The 17,033-nt window shown below is 44.2% G+C and overlaps 1 protein-coding gene across 3 annotated transcripts in view; it reads right to left on the reverse strand.

The window, feature by feature from the left end:
• Positions 1–5,681: 5,681 nt before the first annotated feature.
• Positions 5,682–17,033, reverse strand: part of C5H1orf35 (chromosome 5 C1orf35 homolog) — a 91,754-nt gene continuing 80,402 nt past the window's right edge. For all 3 annotated transcript variants that reach the window (XM_063924531.1, XM_063924533.1, XM_063924532.1), the window contains exon 9: positions 5,682–6,544. In XM_063924531.1, the coding sequence (XP_063780601.1) occupies positions 6,259–6,544 (286 nt within the window). In that variant the 3' untranslated portion in view covers positions 5,682–6,258. The remainder of the gene's footprint in view (positions 6,545–17,033) is intronic.

Below are 17,033 nucleotides of genomic sequence, written 5' to 3' on the forward strand. Positions count from 1 at the left end.
GTTATGTGTCTGTATGTGACATCATTGTACAGTGCAGGAGAATATCAGTAATGTCATTAGACTGTACAATAAGAGAGCAGGACTGTTATACGTCAGTATGTGACATCATTGTATAGCGCAGGAGAATATCAGTAACGCCATTGGACTGTACAATAAGAGAGCAGGACTATTATGTGTCAGTATGTGCCATCATTGTACAGTGCAGGAGAATATCAGTAATGCCATTGGACTGTACAATAAGAGAGCAGGACTGTTATGTGTCAGTATGTGACATCACTGTACAGCGCAGGAGAATATCAGTAATGCCATTGGACTGTACAATAAGAGAGCAGAACTGTTATACGTCAGTATGTGACATCATTGTATAGCGCAGGAGAATATCAGTAACGCCATTGGACTGTACAATAAGAGAGCAGGACTATTATGTGTCAGTGTGTGACATCATTGTACAGTGCAGGAGAATATCAGTAATGCCATTGGACTGTACAATAAGAGAGCAGGACTGTTATGTGTCAGTGTGTGACATCATTGTACAGTGCAGGAGAATATCAGTAATGCCATTGGACTGTACAATAAGAGAGCAGGACTGTTATGTGTCAGTATGTGACATCACTGTACAGCGCAGGAGAATATCAGTAATGCCATTGGACTGTACAATAAGAGAGCAGAACTGTTATACGTCAGTATGTGACATCATTGTATAGCGCAGGAGAATATCAGTAACGCCATTGGACTGTACAATAAGAGAGCAGGACTATTATGTGTCAGTATGTGACATCACTGTACAGCGCAGGAGAATATCAGTAATGCCATTGGACTGTACAATAAGAGAGCAGGACTATTATGTGTCAGTATGTGACATCATTGTACAGTGCAGGAGAATATCAGTAATGCCATTGGACTGTACAATAAGAGAGCAGGACTGTTATGTGTCAGTATGTGACATCACTGTACAGCGCAGGAGAATATCAGTAATGCCATTGGACTGTACAATAAGAGAGCAGAACTGTTATACGTCAGTATGTGACATCATTGTATAGCGCAGGAGAATATCAGTAACGCCATTGGACTGTACAATAAGAGAGCAGGACTATTATGTGTCAGTATGTGACATCATTGTACAGTGCAGGAGAATATCAGTAATGCCATTGGACTGTACAATAAGAGAGCAGGACTGTTATGTGTCAGTATGTGACATCACTGTACAGCGCAGGAGAATATCAGTAATGCCATTGGACTGTACAATAAGAGAACAGGACTATTATGTGTCAGTATGTGACATCATTGTACAGCGCAGGAGAATATCAGTAATGCCATTGGACTGTACAATAAGAGAGCAGGACTGTTATGTGTCAGTATGTGACATAATTGTACAGCGCAGGAGAATATCAGTAACGCCATTGAACTGTACAATAAGAGAGCAGGACTGTTATATGTCAGTATGTGACATCACTGTACAGCGCACGAGAATATCAGTAATGCCATTGGACTGTACAATAATACCCCTTTCATACTGCCAATGTCGGATCCCACCCGGGAATTGGAAACGGGTCCTTCCCGGGTGGGATATGGCACTGGCCGCTGCTGCAGGCTTCCCCGACTCGGCAATATGCCGGGCGGGTTGCCATAGCAGCGGGGGGTGGAGCCGGCGGTCAGGTGGTGCTTGGAGATGAGAGCAGAGGTGGCGCTGGGAGATGAGATCATCTCTGCGCCGCCTCTCCCTGCTGCAGTAAACGGGTCCCGGGACGCATCGACCCGTGAGTTCGTTTACGCAGCCACTGACCCGTTATCCAGCCCGGGTATAACACTGCTTTATTCCCGGGTTGAATTGCCGGGTCAGGCGACCCGCGCTTTCGGCTATGCCCTTTTCACACCGCACGCCGACCCGTGTTGCCCTGGCAATATGCCGGGTTGATACCGAGTTATTTGTGCGGTGTGAAAGGGGCATTAGAGAGCAGGACTGTTATATGTCAGTATGTGACATCACTCTAGAGTGCAGGAGAATATCAGTAACGCCATTGGACGGTGCAATAAGAGAGCAGGACTGTTATGTGTCAGTATGTGACATCACTCTAGAGTGCAGGAGAATATCAGTAACGCCATTGGACGGTGCAATAAGAGAGCAGGACTGGGGATACAGTTCTCATACCCCCAGAACTGTCCCTTACATTCTCTACATTTGAGGTCCATGCTCTATGCCTCTTCCAAACCTCTGAGTTGCTGTCATTTACCGCCACCCTGGCATTCTCACCAAATTCCTCAACAACTTTGCTTCCTGGCTTCCTCACTTCTGACATTCCCTCCATTATTCTAGGTGATTTCAACATCTATATCGATATCCCCACAGAATCCTCTGCCGCTAAACTGCTTAACCTCACCTCTTCACCTGGTCTCTCCCAGGGGCCCTCCTCACCCTCCCATGTGAATGGGAGCTCACTGGATCTGGTCTCCACTCACCGTTGTGATATATCCGATTTCTCCAACTCCCCATTTCCCCTCTGTGACCACCACCTGCTCTCCTGTAACTTATCTCCCCCTGCTTCCCCAGCTCTACATCCTAAGACTATTGACACCTCATCCCTATCCTCCCTGTTTGACTCACGTCTCTCCCTTATTCTCTCTCATGCCCTGAACAAGCCACACAATGCCTCCCTGACTTCTGCTCTTGACCCTGTCGCTCCACCGACCACTATTCACCCTTGCCGATCAACACCTCAACCCGGGCACTCCAAATGCACCAGATATCTGCAAATAAGCGCACGTACCGTTTAATTTACACTCTCGTCCTCCAGTGCTGCCCTTTCCTTAGCTAAAGTCGTATTCCAAGAACCTCATCTCCTCCCAGTCTTCAAACCCCCAGCGCCTCTTTGTCACTATCAACTCCCTCCTCTGCCCACCCCCAACGCAACTCCCCTCCTCACTCTCTGCCCTTGAATGTGCCACCCACTTCATACCTAAAATTGACTCCATATGCCAGGACATCACACCAGACCATCAGCAACCAGCCACCTCCCCATCCTTCCTACCAACCCTGACTTCCTTTTCTCTCTTTATCTGAAGAGGAAGTCATGGACCTCATCTGGTCCACCTCCCCACTTGACACGATCCCCTCCCGCCTCCTTCGCTACCTCTCTCTCCTTCTTGCCCACCTCCTCCATCTCTCCCTCTCATCAGGCACTGTCCCCTCTGCATTTAAGCATTCCCTTGACTCCCACATTCTTAAAAAATCTACCGTCGTTCCTAAGACTCTCTCCAACTACCGAACATGTGCTTGGGACCAGAAGTATTTTGAATATTGGATTTTTCCATATTTTGGAATATTTGCATCCCACAATGAGATATCTCACGGATGGGACCCAAAGTCCAAACACAGAATGGATTTATGTTTCATATACACTCAGCCTGAAGGTCATTTTAGAAACTATTTTAATACTTTTGCGCAGGAAACAAAGTTGTGTACAATGATCAGAAAGCAAAGATGTCACTTTCTCAGATCTGCTCCAAAAAAAATCAGCATTTTGGAAATTTGGATACAGGAGACTCATTGTGTAATTTCTTCTCTCTCCATTTTATCTTTCTCCGAGTTTTGAGAACTCTCTCTCTTTATCTGTTTAGCGCATTTGGTTCCGCTGAGCCCTACCAATGTATTATCCCGTCGGAAGTCTTGTGAGTTTCTGCAATGATTATAGATTTCACTGTAATTTTTCGCTGCTAAAAATACAGAATCACAAGATCTAACGAGCGCACGTAATGTCACATGCAGTTATTTCATCCTCACCCGATGCATTATTATCCCTCAGTGGGGGTCATTCCGAGTTGTTCGCTCGCAAGCGGATTTTAGCAGATTTGCTCATGCTAAGCCGCCGCCTACTGGGAGTGAATCTTAGCATCTTAAAATTGCGAACGATGTATTCGCAATATTGCGATTACACACCTCGTAGCAGTTTCTGAGTAGCTTCAGACTTACTCGGCATCTGCGATCATTTCACTGCTTGTCGTTCCTGGTTTGACGTCACAAACACACCCAGCGTTCGCCCAGACACTCCTCCGTTTCTACAGCCACTCCTGCGTTTTTTCCGGAAACGGTAGCGTTTTTTCCCACACGCCCATAAAACGGCCCATTTCCGCCCAGTAACACCCATTTCCTGTCAATCACATTACGATCGCCAGAACGATGAAAAAGCCGTGAGTAAAAATCCTAACTGCATAGCAAATTTACTTGGCGCAGTCGCAGTGCGGACATTGCGCATGCGCATTAAGCGGAAAATCGCTGCGATGCGAAGATTTTTACTGAGCGAACAACTCGGAATGACCCCCAGTATGCAGCGTATCCGTCTTTTGCCAGACACTGCACTGACATATGTGGGGGTAACAAGACCAACAGCAACCTCCCGCCTATTGGCCTTCATTCCGAGTTGTTCGCTCGCTAGCTGCTTTTAGCAGCATTGCACACGCTAGGCCGCCGCCCTCTGGGAGTGAATCTTAGCTTAGCAGAATTGCGAATAGAAATTTCTTAGCAGTTTCTGAGTAGCTCCAGACTTACTGCTACACTGTGATCAGTTCAGTCAGTTTCGTTCCTGGTTTGACGTAACAAACACACCCAGCGTTCGCCCAGACACTCCCCCGTTTCTCCAGACACTCCCGCGTTTTTCCCTGACACGCCTGCGTTTTTCCGCATACTCCCAGAAAACTGTCAGTTTCCGCCTAGGAACACCCACTTCCTGTCAATCACACTACGATCAGAAGAACGATGAAAAAACCTTGTTACGCCGTGAGTAAAATACCAAACTTTTGTGCAAATTTACTTGGCGCAGGCGCACTGCGAACATTGCGCATGCGCAGTTTGCGACTAATCGCTCCGTAGCGAAAAAAAAATAACGAGCGTACAACTCGGAATGCCCGCCATTATACCCACCCAACAGGCTGCTATAGCAGGACTTACCCACAAGGGGGACCCCTGCCTGCACCGATAATATAACCAATCAGAGCAGGATCAGCTGGATGCTATTCTATGGGGGCACGTGATGGATCTCTGACGGGTTGAGTGTTGGCATAAGGTAATGCGACAAAACACAGTAGAATGCTGTAAAGCACAACAACCAATCAAACGTCGGCTTTCATTACAGACCACCCATGACAGCTAAGGGCTGATTTATGATTGGTTGTTAAAGTTAACGGCATATTATTACCCTTTGCACTGTGTTGCAAGAGAGGCTTATTATAATAAATGTCTCCTCAGCTGCAACCTACTGCGCCCCCTTATCGGCCATCTTAGGCCTGAAGACACCGGATGCACACAGGAAAAGTGTTATTGTGAGGTAAAGATTTCAGATGTGGGACTGTAATGTGAAAACAGGGACTCCGTCTGTGTAATTCTCACTCGACCATAAATAAAGAGACGTTTACAGCGTCCGGTTGGGAGAAGTCTCGGGATTCAAAACAGTTAATTCAGCTCTAGCTCCATCGCGTTTCACAGGTTCTCCTGATTGGACGGGTGACTACTGGTGAAGCCGAATCCAGAACGCGACTGGTGCCTGGAAAAATGACACTGCTGCGGTCTATATGCCAGGAACTGGGGAGAGGATGGTCCCGCTGTACTACTGGCTGCGAATCCTCCTCACCAAATCCAGGACGCTACCTGTAGACAGGTCACACCTTACAAAACAAAAGAACTGCTGCACTTTCTAAAACGTATCCATCCCTTTAATAACAGGAAAATAATACATAAACGGAAACATATTCACCGGACAGATGAAAGCGGTCTGAGGAAGGTGCACCCTTCCCCGTGCAGATTCCTGTGCGGACAGCGCCGCAGCCATGACACTACGGCATTACAGGCCTTACCGGACACATAACAGGACGAGGAACGACACACACACAAGTCACAATATAAAAATGATGCAGGGAGAGGAAACAAATGCATTTAGGTCTATCGTGTACAGACCGGCTACCCACACAGATCTCTTCTGTCCAGTTCCAGACGTCTGCGGAATCAGCACTCAGGCGTGTTATACGTTAAACGATGCACTACTCGGACAGAAGGAAAAAACGCGCGCAGGGGATCACGTCCCGGATGCGGATCCCGTTCCTCTCCGTGTATATTACAATATATTGCTTAGTGATACTTGCAGCAAATCTCTCACAGTCACGCCGTGTAAACTTGTGGCCGTGGACTCAACACTGAAGAAGGTTCCCCGCGGTCAGGCCCACCACACAGTACCTTATGCCCCAGCCCACCCTGGTGTGTGGCTTCCTTCATTAATCGTCCGAGTCTGTGTCGTGCCGTCGTTTGGCCCCACGCGGGGATTCCGACCTCCTCCTCCTGTGGGATCGGGAGAGTCCCTCCCTGTCCCGGCTTCTGTCCTTGGCGGGGGGCCGTGGCAGCCGGCGAGGGGAGCTGTCGTTGGAAGAATGGGCGTCAAGTCGTTGTGTGCTCCTGATCCTGGGCGAGTCTCCGTGCTCTGATGAATGGCTGTCAGCTCTGCAGGCCCCAGTGTGACGAGAGGATGATGAATTGCCTCTGGGGGAGCCCGCCGGCCTCCGCCTACAATAGGAGAGAACAGGTCAGACTGTCACGTTACACACTGAGGCTTTGTCATCTGCGAGGAATAAAACAAACACAATCACCGCAAAGGCTTCTGGGGGACAGAGGGTAAAAGTGCAGGAATTCAGGATATGGCCCAGGCCGTTCGGCCCACAAAGACTCCGGAGTTTCAGGACTCAGCGCTCACAAAGACACTTTACATTAATGAAGTTCTGCTCGTTAGCTCATTTTCCGGCGTCTTCCAAGTGTGAGGTGTACAAACACGGCTACAGTGCCCACTCGTCACAATGACAGTCACACAAAAGTAGATGGCTGCAACACAATGGTGAGCAGGGTGGAAGGGTTGCAGAGAGGATAAGGCGGCATGGCAGAGATGGGAGAGCAAAATATAATGCGACTGAGGCGATACAATGCCAAGATAGTGTACAGATGTGTCAGGACAGAGACTATAGCACAATACAGGCAGAGGACACAACATGGGAGCGGTGATGAGGAGCGGAGGGTACAGGCAATGCTAGCTGCAGAGACGGGCGGCTCTAAATAAATGTCAATGATAAAAATGCTGTAATACCACACATACAGCGCACATAATACCACACATACACCACACATACAGCGCACATAATACCACACATACACCACACATACAGCGCACATAATACCACACATACAGCGCACATAATACCACACATACACCACACATACAGCACACATAATACCACACATACAGTACACATAATACCACACATACAGTGCACATAATACCACACATACAGCGCACATACCACACATACAGCGCACATAATACCACACATACAGCGCACATAATACCACACATACAGCGCACATAATACCACACATACAGTACACATAATACCACACATACAGCGCACATAATACCACACATACACCACACATACAGCGCACATAATACCACACATACACCACACATACAGCGCACATAATACCACACATACAGCGCACATAATACCACACATACACCACACATACAGCACACATAATACCACACATACAGTACACATAATACCACACATACAGTGCACATAATACCACACATACAGCGCACATACCACACATACAGCGCACATAATACCACACATACAGCGCACATAATACCACACATACAGCGCACATAATACCACACATACAGCGCACATAATACCACACATACACCACACATACAGCGCACATAATACCACACATACACCACACATACAGCGCACATAATACCACACATACAGCGCACATAATACCACACATACACCACACATACAGCACACATAATACCACACATACAGTACACATAATACCACACATACAGTGCACATAATACCACACATACAGTGCACATAATACCACACATACAGCGCACATAATACCACACATACAGCGCACATAATACCACACATACAGCGCACATAATACCACACATACAGTACACATAATACCACACATACAGTGCACATAATACCACACAAACCACACATGCAGCGCACATAATACCACACACACACCACACATGCAGCGCACATACCACACATACAGCGCACATAGTACCACACATACAGTACACATAATACCACACATACAGTGCACATAATACCACACATAAACCACACATGCAGCGCACATAATACCACACATACAGTACACATAATACCACACATACAGTGCACATAATACCACACATACAGCGCACATAATACCACACATACAGCGCACATAATACCACACATACAGCGCACATAATACCACACATACAGCGCACATAATACCACACATACAGTACACATAATACCACACATACAGTGCACATAATACCACACAAACCACACATGCAGCGCACATAATACCACACACACACCACACATGCAGCGCACATACCACACATACAGCGCACATAGTACCACACATACAGTACACATAATACCACACATACAGTGCACATAATACCACACATAAACCACACATGCAGCGCACATAATACCACACACACACCACACATGCAGCGCACATACCACACATACAGTACACATAATACCACACATACAGTGCACATAATACCACACATAAACCACACATGCAGCGCACATAATACCACACACACCACACATACAGTGCACATACCACACATACAGCGCACATAATACCACACACACCACACATACAGTGCACATAATACCACACATACAGTGCACACATACAGTACACATAATACCACACATACAGTGCATATAATACCACACAAAGTGCACATAATACCACACATACAGCGCACATAATACCACACATACAGTGCACATAATACCACACAAAGTGCACATAATACCACACATACAGCGCACATACCACACATACAGCGCACATAATACCACACATACAGCGCACATAATACCACACATACAGTGCACATAATAGCACACATACAGCGCGCATAATACCACACATACAGCGTGCATAATACCACACATACAGCGCACATAATATCACACAAAGTGCACATACCACACATACAGCGCACATAATACCACACATACAGTGCACATAATAACACACATACAGTGCACATAATACCACACATACAGTGCACATAATACCACACATACAGTGCACATAATACCACACATACAGTGCACATAATACCACACATACAATGCACATAATACCACACATACAGCGCACATGATACCACACATACAGTACACATAATACCACACATACAGTACACATAATACCACACATACAGTACACATAATACCACACATACAGTACACATACAGTGCACATAATAGCACACATACAGTACACATAATAGCACATATACACCACACATACAGCGCACATAATAGCACACATACAGTGCACATAATACCACATACAGCGCACATAATACCACACATACAGCGCACATAATACCACACATACACTACACATGCAGTGCACATAATACCACACATGCAGCGCACATAATACCACACATACAGTGCACATAATACCACACATACAGCGCACATAATACCACACATACACCACACACAATACCACACATACAGTACACATACCACACATACAGTGCATATACCACACATACAGCGCACATAATACCACACAAAGTGCACATACCACACAAAGTGCACATAATACCACACATACAGTGCACATAATACCACACATACACCACACAAAGTGCACATACCACACATACAGCGCACATAATACCACACATACAGTGCACATAATACCACACATACAGTGCACATAATACCACACATACAGTGCACATAATACCACACATACACCACACAATACCACACATACAGTACACATACCACACATACAGTGCATATACCACACATACAGCGCACATAATACCACACAAAGTGCACATAATACCACACATACAGCGCACATAATACCACACATACAGCGCACATAATACCACACATACAGTGCACATAATACCACACAAAGTGCACATAATACCACACATACAGCGCACATAATACCACACATACAGCGCACATAATACCACACATACAGTGCACATAATACCACACATACAGTACACATAATACCACACATACAATGCACATAATACCACACATACAGCGCACATGATACCACACATACAGCACACATAATACCACACATACAGTACACATAATACCACACATACAGTACACATAATACCACACATACAGTGCACATAATACCACATACAGTGCACATAATACCACACATACAGTGCACATAAACCACACATACAGTGCACATTATAGCACACATACAGTACACATAATAGCACATATACACCACACATACAGCGCACATAATAGCACACATACAGTGCACATAATACCACACATACAGTGCACAAAATACCACATACAGCGCACATAATACCACACATACAGCGCACATAATACCACACATACACCACACATGCAGCGCACATAATACCACACATACACCACACATGCAGCGCACATAATACCACACATACAGTGCACATAATACCACACATACAGCGCACATAATACCACACATACACCACACACAATAACACACATACAGTACACATACCACACATACAGTGCATATACCACACATACAGCGCACATAATACCACACAAAGTGCACATAATACCACACAAAGTGCACATAATACCACACATACAGCGCACATAATACCACACATACACCACACATACAGTGCACATAATAACACACATACAGTGCACATACCACACATACAGCGCGCATAATACCACACATACAGCGCACATAATACCACACATACATCACACAAAGTGCACATACCACACATACAGCGCACATAATACCACACATACAGTGCACATACCACACATACAGCGCACATGATACCACACATACAGTACACATACACCACACATACAGTACACATAATACCACACATACAGTACACATAATACCACACATACAGTACACATAATACCACACATACAGTACACATAATACCACACATAGTGCACATAATACCACATACAGTACACATACCACACATACACAACACATACAGTGCACATAATACCACACATACAGCGCACATGATACCACACATACAGTACACATGATACCACACATACAGTGCACATAATACCACATACAGTGCACATAATACCACATACAGCGCACATAATAGCACACATACAGCGCACATGATACCACACATACAGTGCACATGATACCACACATACAGTACACATAATACCACATACAGTACACATAATACCACATACAGTACACATAATACCACACATACACCACACATACAATGCACATAATACCACACATACAGCGCACATGATACCACACATACAGTACACATGATACCACACATACAGCGCACATAATACCACACATACAGTGCACATAATACCACACATACAGTGCACATAATACCACATACAGCGCACATACCACACATACACCACACGTAATACCACACATACAGTGCACATACCACATACAGTACACATAATACCACACATACAATGCACATAATACCACACATACAGCGCACATGATACCACACATACAGTACACATGATACCACACATACAGCGCACATGATACCACACATACAGTGCACATAATACCACACATACAGCGCACATGATACCACACATACAGTGCACATAATACCACACATACAGCGCACATGATACCACACATACAGTGCACATAATACCACATACAGTGCACATAATACCACATACAGCGCACATGATACCACACATACAGCGCACATGATACCACACATACAGCGCACATGATACCACACATACAGTGCACATACCACATACAGTACACATACCACACATACAGTGCACATAATACCACACATACAGCGCACATGATACCACACATACAGTACACATGATACCACACATACAGTGCACATGATACCACACATACAGTGCACATAATACCACACATACAGTACACATACCACACATACAGTGCACATAATACCACACATACAGCGCACATGATACCACACATACAGTACACATGATACCACACATACAGTGCACATAATACCACACATACAGTACACATACCACACATACAGTGCACATAATACCACACATACAGCGCACATGATACCACACATACAGTACACATGATACCACACATACAGTGCACATAATACCACACATACAGTACACATACAGCGCACATGATACCACACATACAGCGCACATAATACCACACATACAGCACACATAATACCACACATACAGTGCACATAATACCACACATACAGCGCACATAATACCACACATACAGCGCACATGATACCACACATACAGTGCACATAATACCACACATACAGCGCACATACCACACATACAGTACACATACCACACATACAGTGCACATAATACCACACATACAGGGCACATGATACCACACATACAGTACACGATACCACACATACAGTACACGATACCACACATACAGTGCACATAATACCACACATACAGTGCACATAATACCACACATACAGTACACATACCACACATACAGTGCACATAATACCACACATACAGCGCACATGATACCACACATACAGTACACATGATACCACACATACAGTGCACATAATACCACACATACAGTACACATACAGCGCACATAATACCACACATACACCACACATGCAGCGCACATAATACCACACATACAGTGCACATAATACCACACATACAGCGCACATAATACCACACATAATACCACACATACAGTACACATACCACACATACAGTGCATATACCACACATACAGCGCACATAATACCACACAAAGTGCACATAATACCACACAAAGTGCACATAATACCACACACAATAACACACATACAGTACACATACCACACATACAGTGCATATACCACACATACAGCGCACATAATACCACACAAAGTGCACATAATACCACACAAAGTGCACATAATACCACACATACAGCGCACATAATACCACACATACACCACACATACAGTGCACATAATAGCACACATACAGTGCACATACCACACATACAGCGCGCATAATACCACACATACAGCGCACATAATACCACACATACATCACACAAAGTGCACATACCACACATACAGCGCACATAATACCACACATACAGTGCACATACCACACATACAGCGCACATGATACCACACATACAGTACACATACACCACACATACAGTACACATAATACCACACATACAGTACACATAATACCACACATACAGTGCACATGATACCACACATACAGTACACATAATACCACATACAGTACACATAATACCACACATACAATACACATACACCACACATACAATGCACATAATACCACACATACAGCGCACATGATACCACACATACAGTACACATAATACCACACATACAGTACACATAATACCACACATACAGTACACATAATACCACACATACAGTGCACATAATACCACATACAGTACACATACCACACATACACAACACATACAGTGCACATAATACCACACATACAGCGCACATGATACCACACATACAGTACACATGATACCACACATACAGTGCACATAATACCACATACAGTGCACATAATACCACATACAGCGCACATAATAGCACACATACAGCGCACATGATACCACACATACAGTGCACATGATACCACACATACAGTACACATAATACCACATACAGTACACATAATACCACATACAGTACACATAATACCACACATACACCACACATACAATGCACATAATACCACACATACAGCGCACATGATACCACACATACAGTACACATGATACCACACATACAGCGCACATAATACCACACATACAGTGCACATAATACCACATACAGCGCACATACCACACATACACCACACGTAATACCACACATACAGTGCACATACCACATACAGTACACATAATACCACACATACAATGCACATAATACCACACATACAGCGCACATGATACCACACATACAGTACACATGATACCACACATACAGCGCACATGATACCACACATACAGTGCACATACCACACATACAGCGCACATGATACCACACATACAGTGCACATAATACCACACATACAGCGCACATGATACCACACATACAGTGCACATAATACCACATACAGTGCACATAATACCACATACAGCGCACATGATACCACACATACAGCGCACATGATACCACACATACAGCGCACATGATACCACACATACAGCGCACATGATACCACACATACAGTGCACATAATACCACATACAGTACACATACCACACATACAGTGCACATAATACCACACATACAGCGCACATGATACCACACATACAGTACACATGATACCACACATACAGTACACATGATACCACACATACAGTGCACATGATACCACACATACAGTGCACATAATACCACACATACAGTACACATACCACACATACAGTGCACATAATACCACATACAGCGCACATGATACCACACATACAGTACACATGATACCACACATACAGTGCACATAATACCACACATACAGTACACATACCACACATACAGTGCACATAATACCACACATACAGCGCACATGATACCACACATACAGTACACATGATACCACACATACAGTGCACATAATACCACACATACAGTACACATACAGCGCACATGATACCACACATACAGCGCACATAATACCACACATACAGCACACATAATACCACACATACAGTGCACATACCACACATACAGCGCACATAATACCACACATACAGCGCACATGATACCACACATACAGTGCACATAATACCACACATACAGCGCACATACCACACATACAGTACACATACCACACATACAGTGCACATAATACCACACATACAGCGCACATGATACCACACATACAGTACACGATACCACACATACAGTGCACATAATACCACACATACAGTGCACATAATACCACACATACAGTACACATACCACACATACAGTGCACATAATACCACACATACAGCGCACATGATACCACACATACAGTACACATGATACCACACATACAGTGCACATAATACCACACATACAGTACACATACAGCGCACATAATACCACACATACACCACACATGCAGCGCACATAATACCACACATACAGTGCACATAATACCACACATACAGCGCACATAATACCACACATAATACCACACATACAGTACACATACCACACATACAGTGCATATACCACACATACAGCGCACATAATACCACACAAAGTGCACATAATACCACACAAAGTGCACATAATACCACACATACAGCGCACATAATACCACACATACAGTGCACATAATAGCACACATACAGTGCACATAATACCACACATACAGCGCGCATAATACCACACATACAGCGCACATAATACCACACATACATCACACAAAGTGCACATACCACACATACAGCGCACATAATACCACACATACAGTGCACATACCACACATACAGCGCACATGATACCACACATACAGTACACATACACCACACATACAGTACACATAATACCACACATACAGTACACATAATACCACACATACAGTGCACATGATACCACACATACAGTACACATAATACCACATACAGTACACATAATACCACACATACAATACACATACACCACACATACAATGCACATAATACCACACATACAGCGCACATGATACCACACATACAGTACACATGATACCACACATACAGCGCACATAATACCACACATACAGTGCACATAATACCACACATACAGTGCACATAATACCACACATACAGTGCACATACCACACATACAGCGCACATGATACCACACATACAGTACACATACACCACACATACAGTACACATAATACCACACATACAGTACACATAATACCACACATACAGTGCACATGATACCACACATACAGTACACATAATACCACATACAGTACACATAATACCACACATACAATACACATACACCACACATACAATGCACATAATACCACACATACAGCGCACATGATACCACACATACAGTACACATGATACCACACATACAGCGCACATAATACCACACATACAGTGCACATAATACCACACATACAGTGCACATAATACCACATACAGCGCACATGATACCACACATACACCACACGTAATACCACACATACAGTGCACATACCACATACAGTACACATAATACCACACATACAATGCACATAATACCACACATACAGCGCACATGATACCACACATACAGTACACATGATACCACACATACAGCGCACATGATACCACACATACAGCGCACATAATACCACACATACAGCGCACATGATACCACACATACAGTGCACATAATACCACACATACAGCGCACATGATACCACACATACAGTGCACATAATACCACATACAGTGCACATAATACCACATACAGCGCACATACCACACATACAGCGCACATGATACCACACATACAGCGCACATGATACCACACATACAGTGCACATAATACCACATACAGTACACATACCACACATACAGTGCACATAATACCACACATACAGCGCACATGATACCACACATACAGTACACATGATACCACACATACAGTACACATACCACACATACAGTGCACATAATACCACACATACAGCGCACATGATACCACACATACAGTGCACATAATACCACACATACAGCGCACATGATACCACATACAGTACACATGATACCACACATACAGTGCACATAATACCACACATACAGTACACATACCACACATACAGTGCACATAATACCACACATACAGCGCACATGATACCACACATACAGTACACATGATACCACACATACAGTG

Source organism: Pseudophryne corroboree, chromosome 5 (genome assembly GCF_028390025.1).
Source record: "Pseudophryne corroboree isolate aPseCor3 chromosome 5, aPseCor3.hap2, whole genome shotgun sequence".
NCBI classification, from domain to species: domain Eukaryota; kingdom Metazoa; phylum Chordata; class Amphibia; order Anura; family Myobatrachidae; genus Pseudophryne; species Pseudophryne corroboree.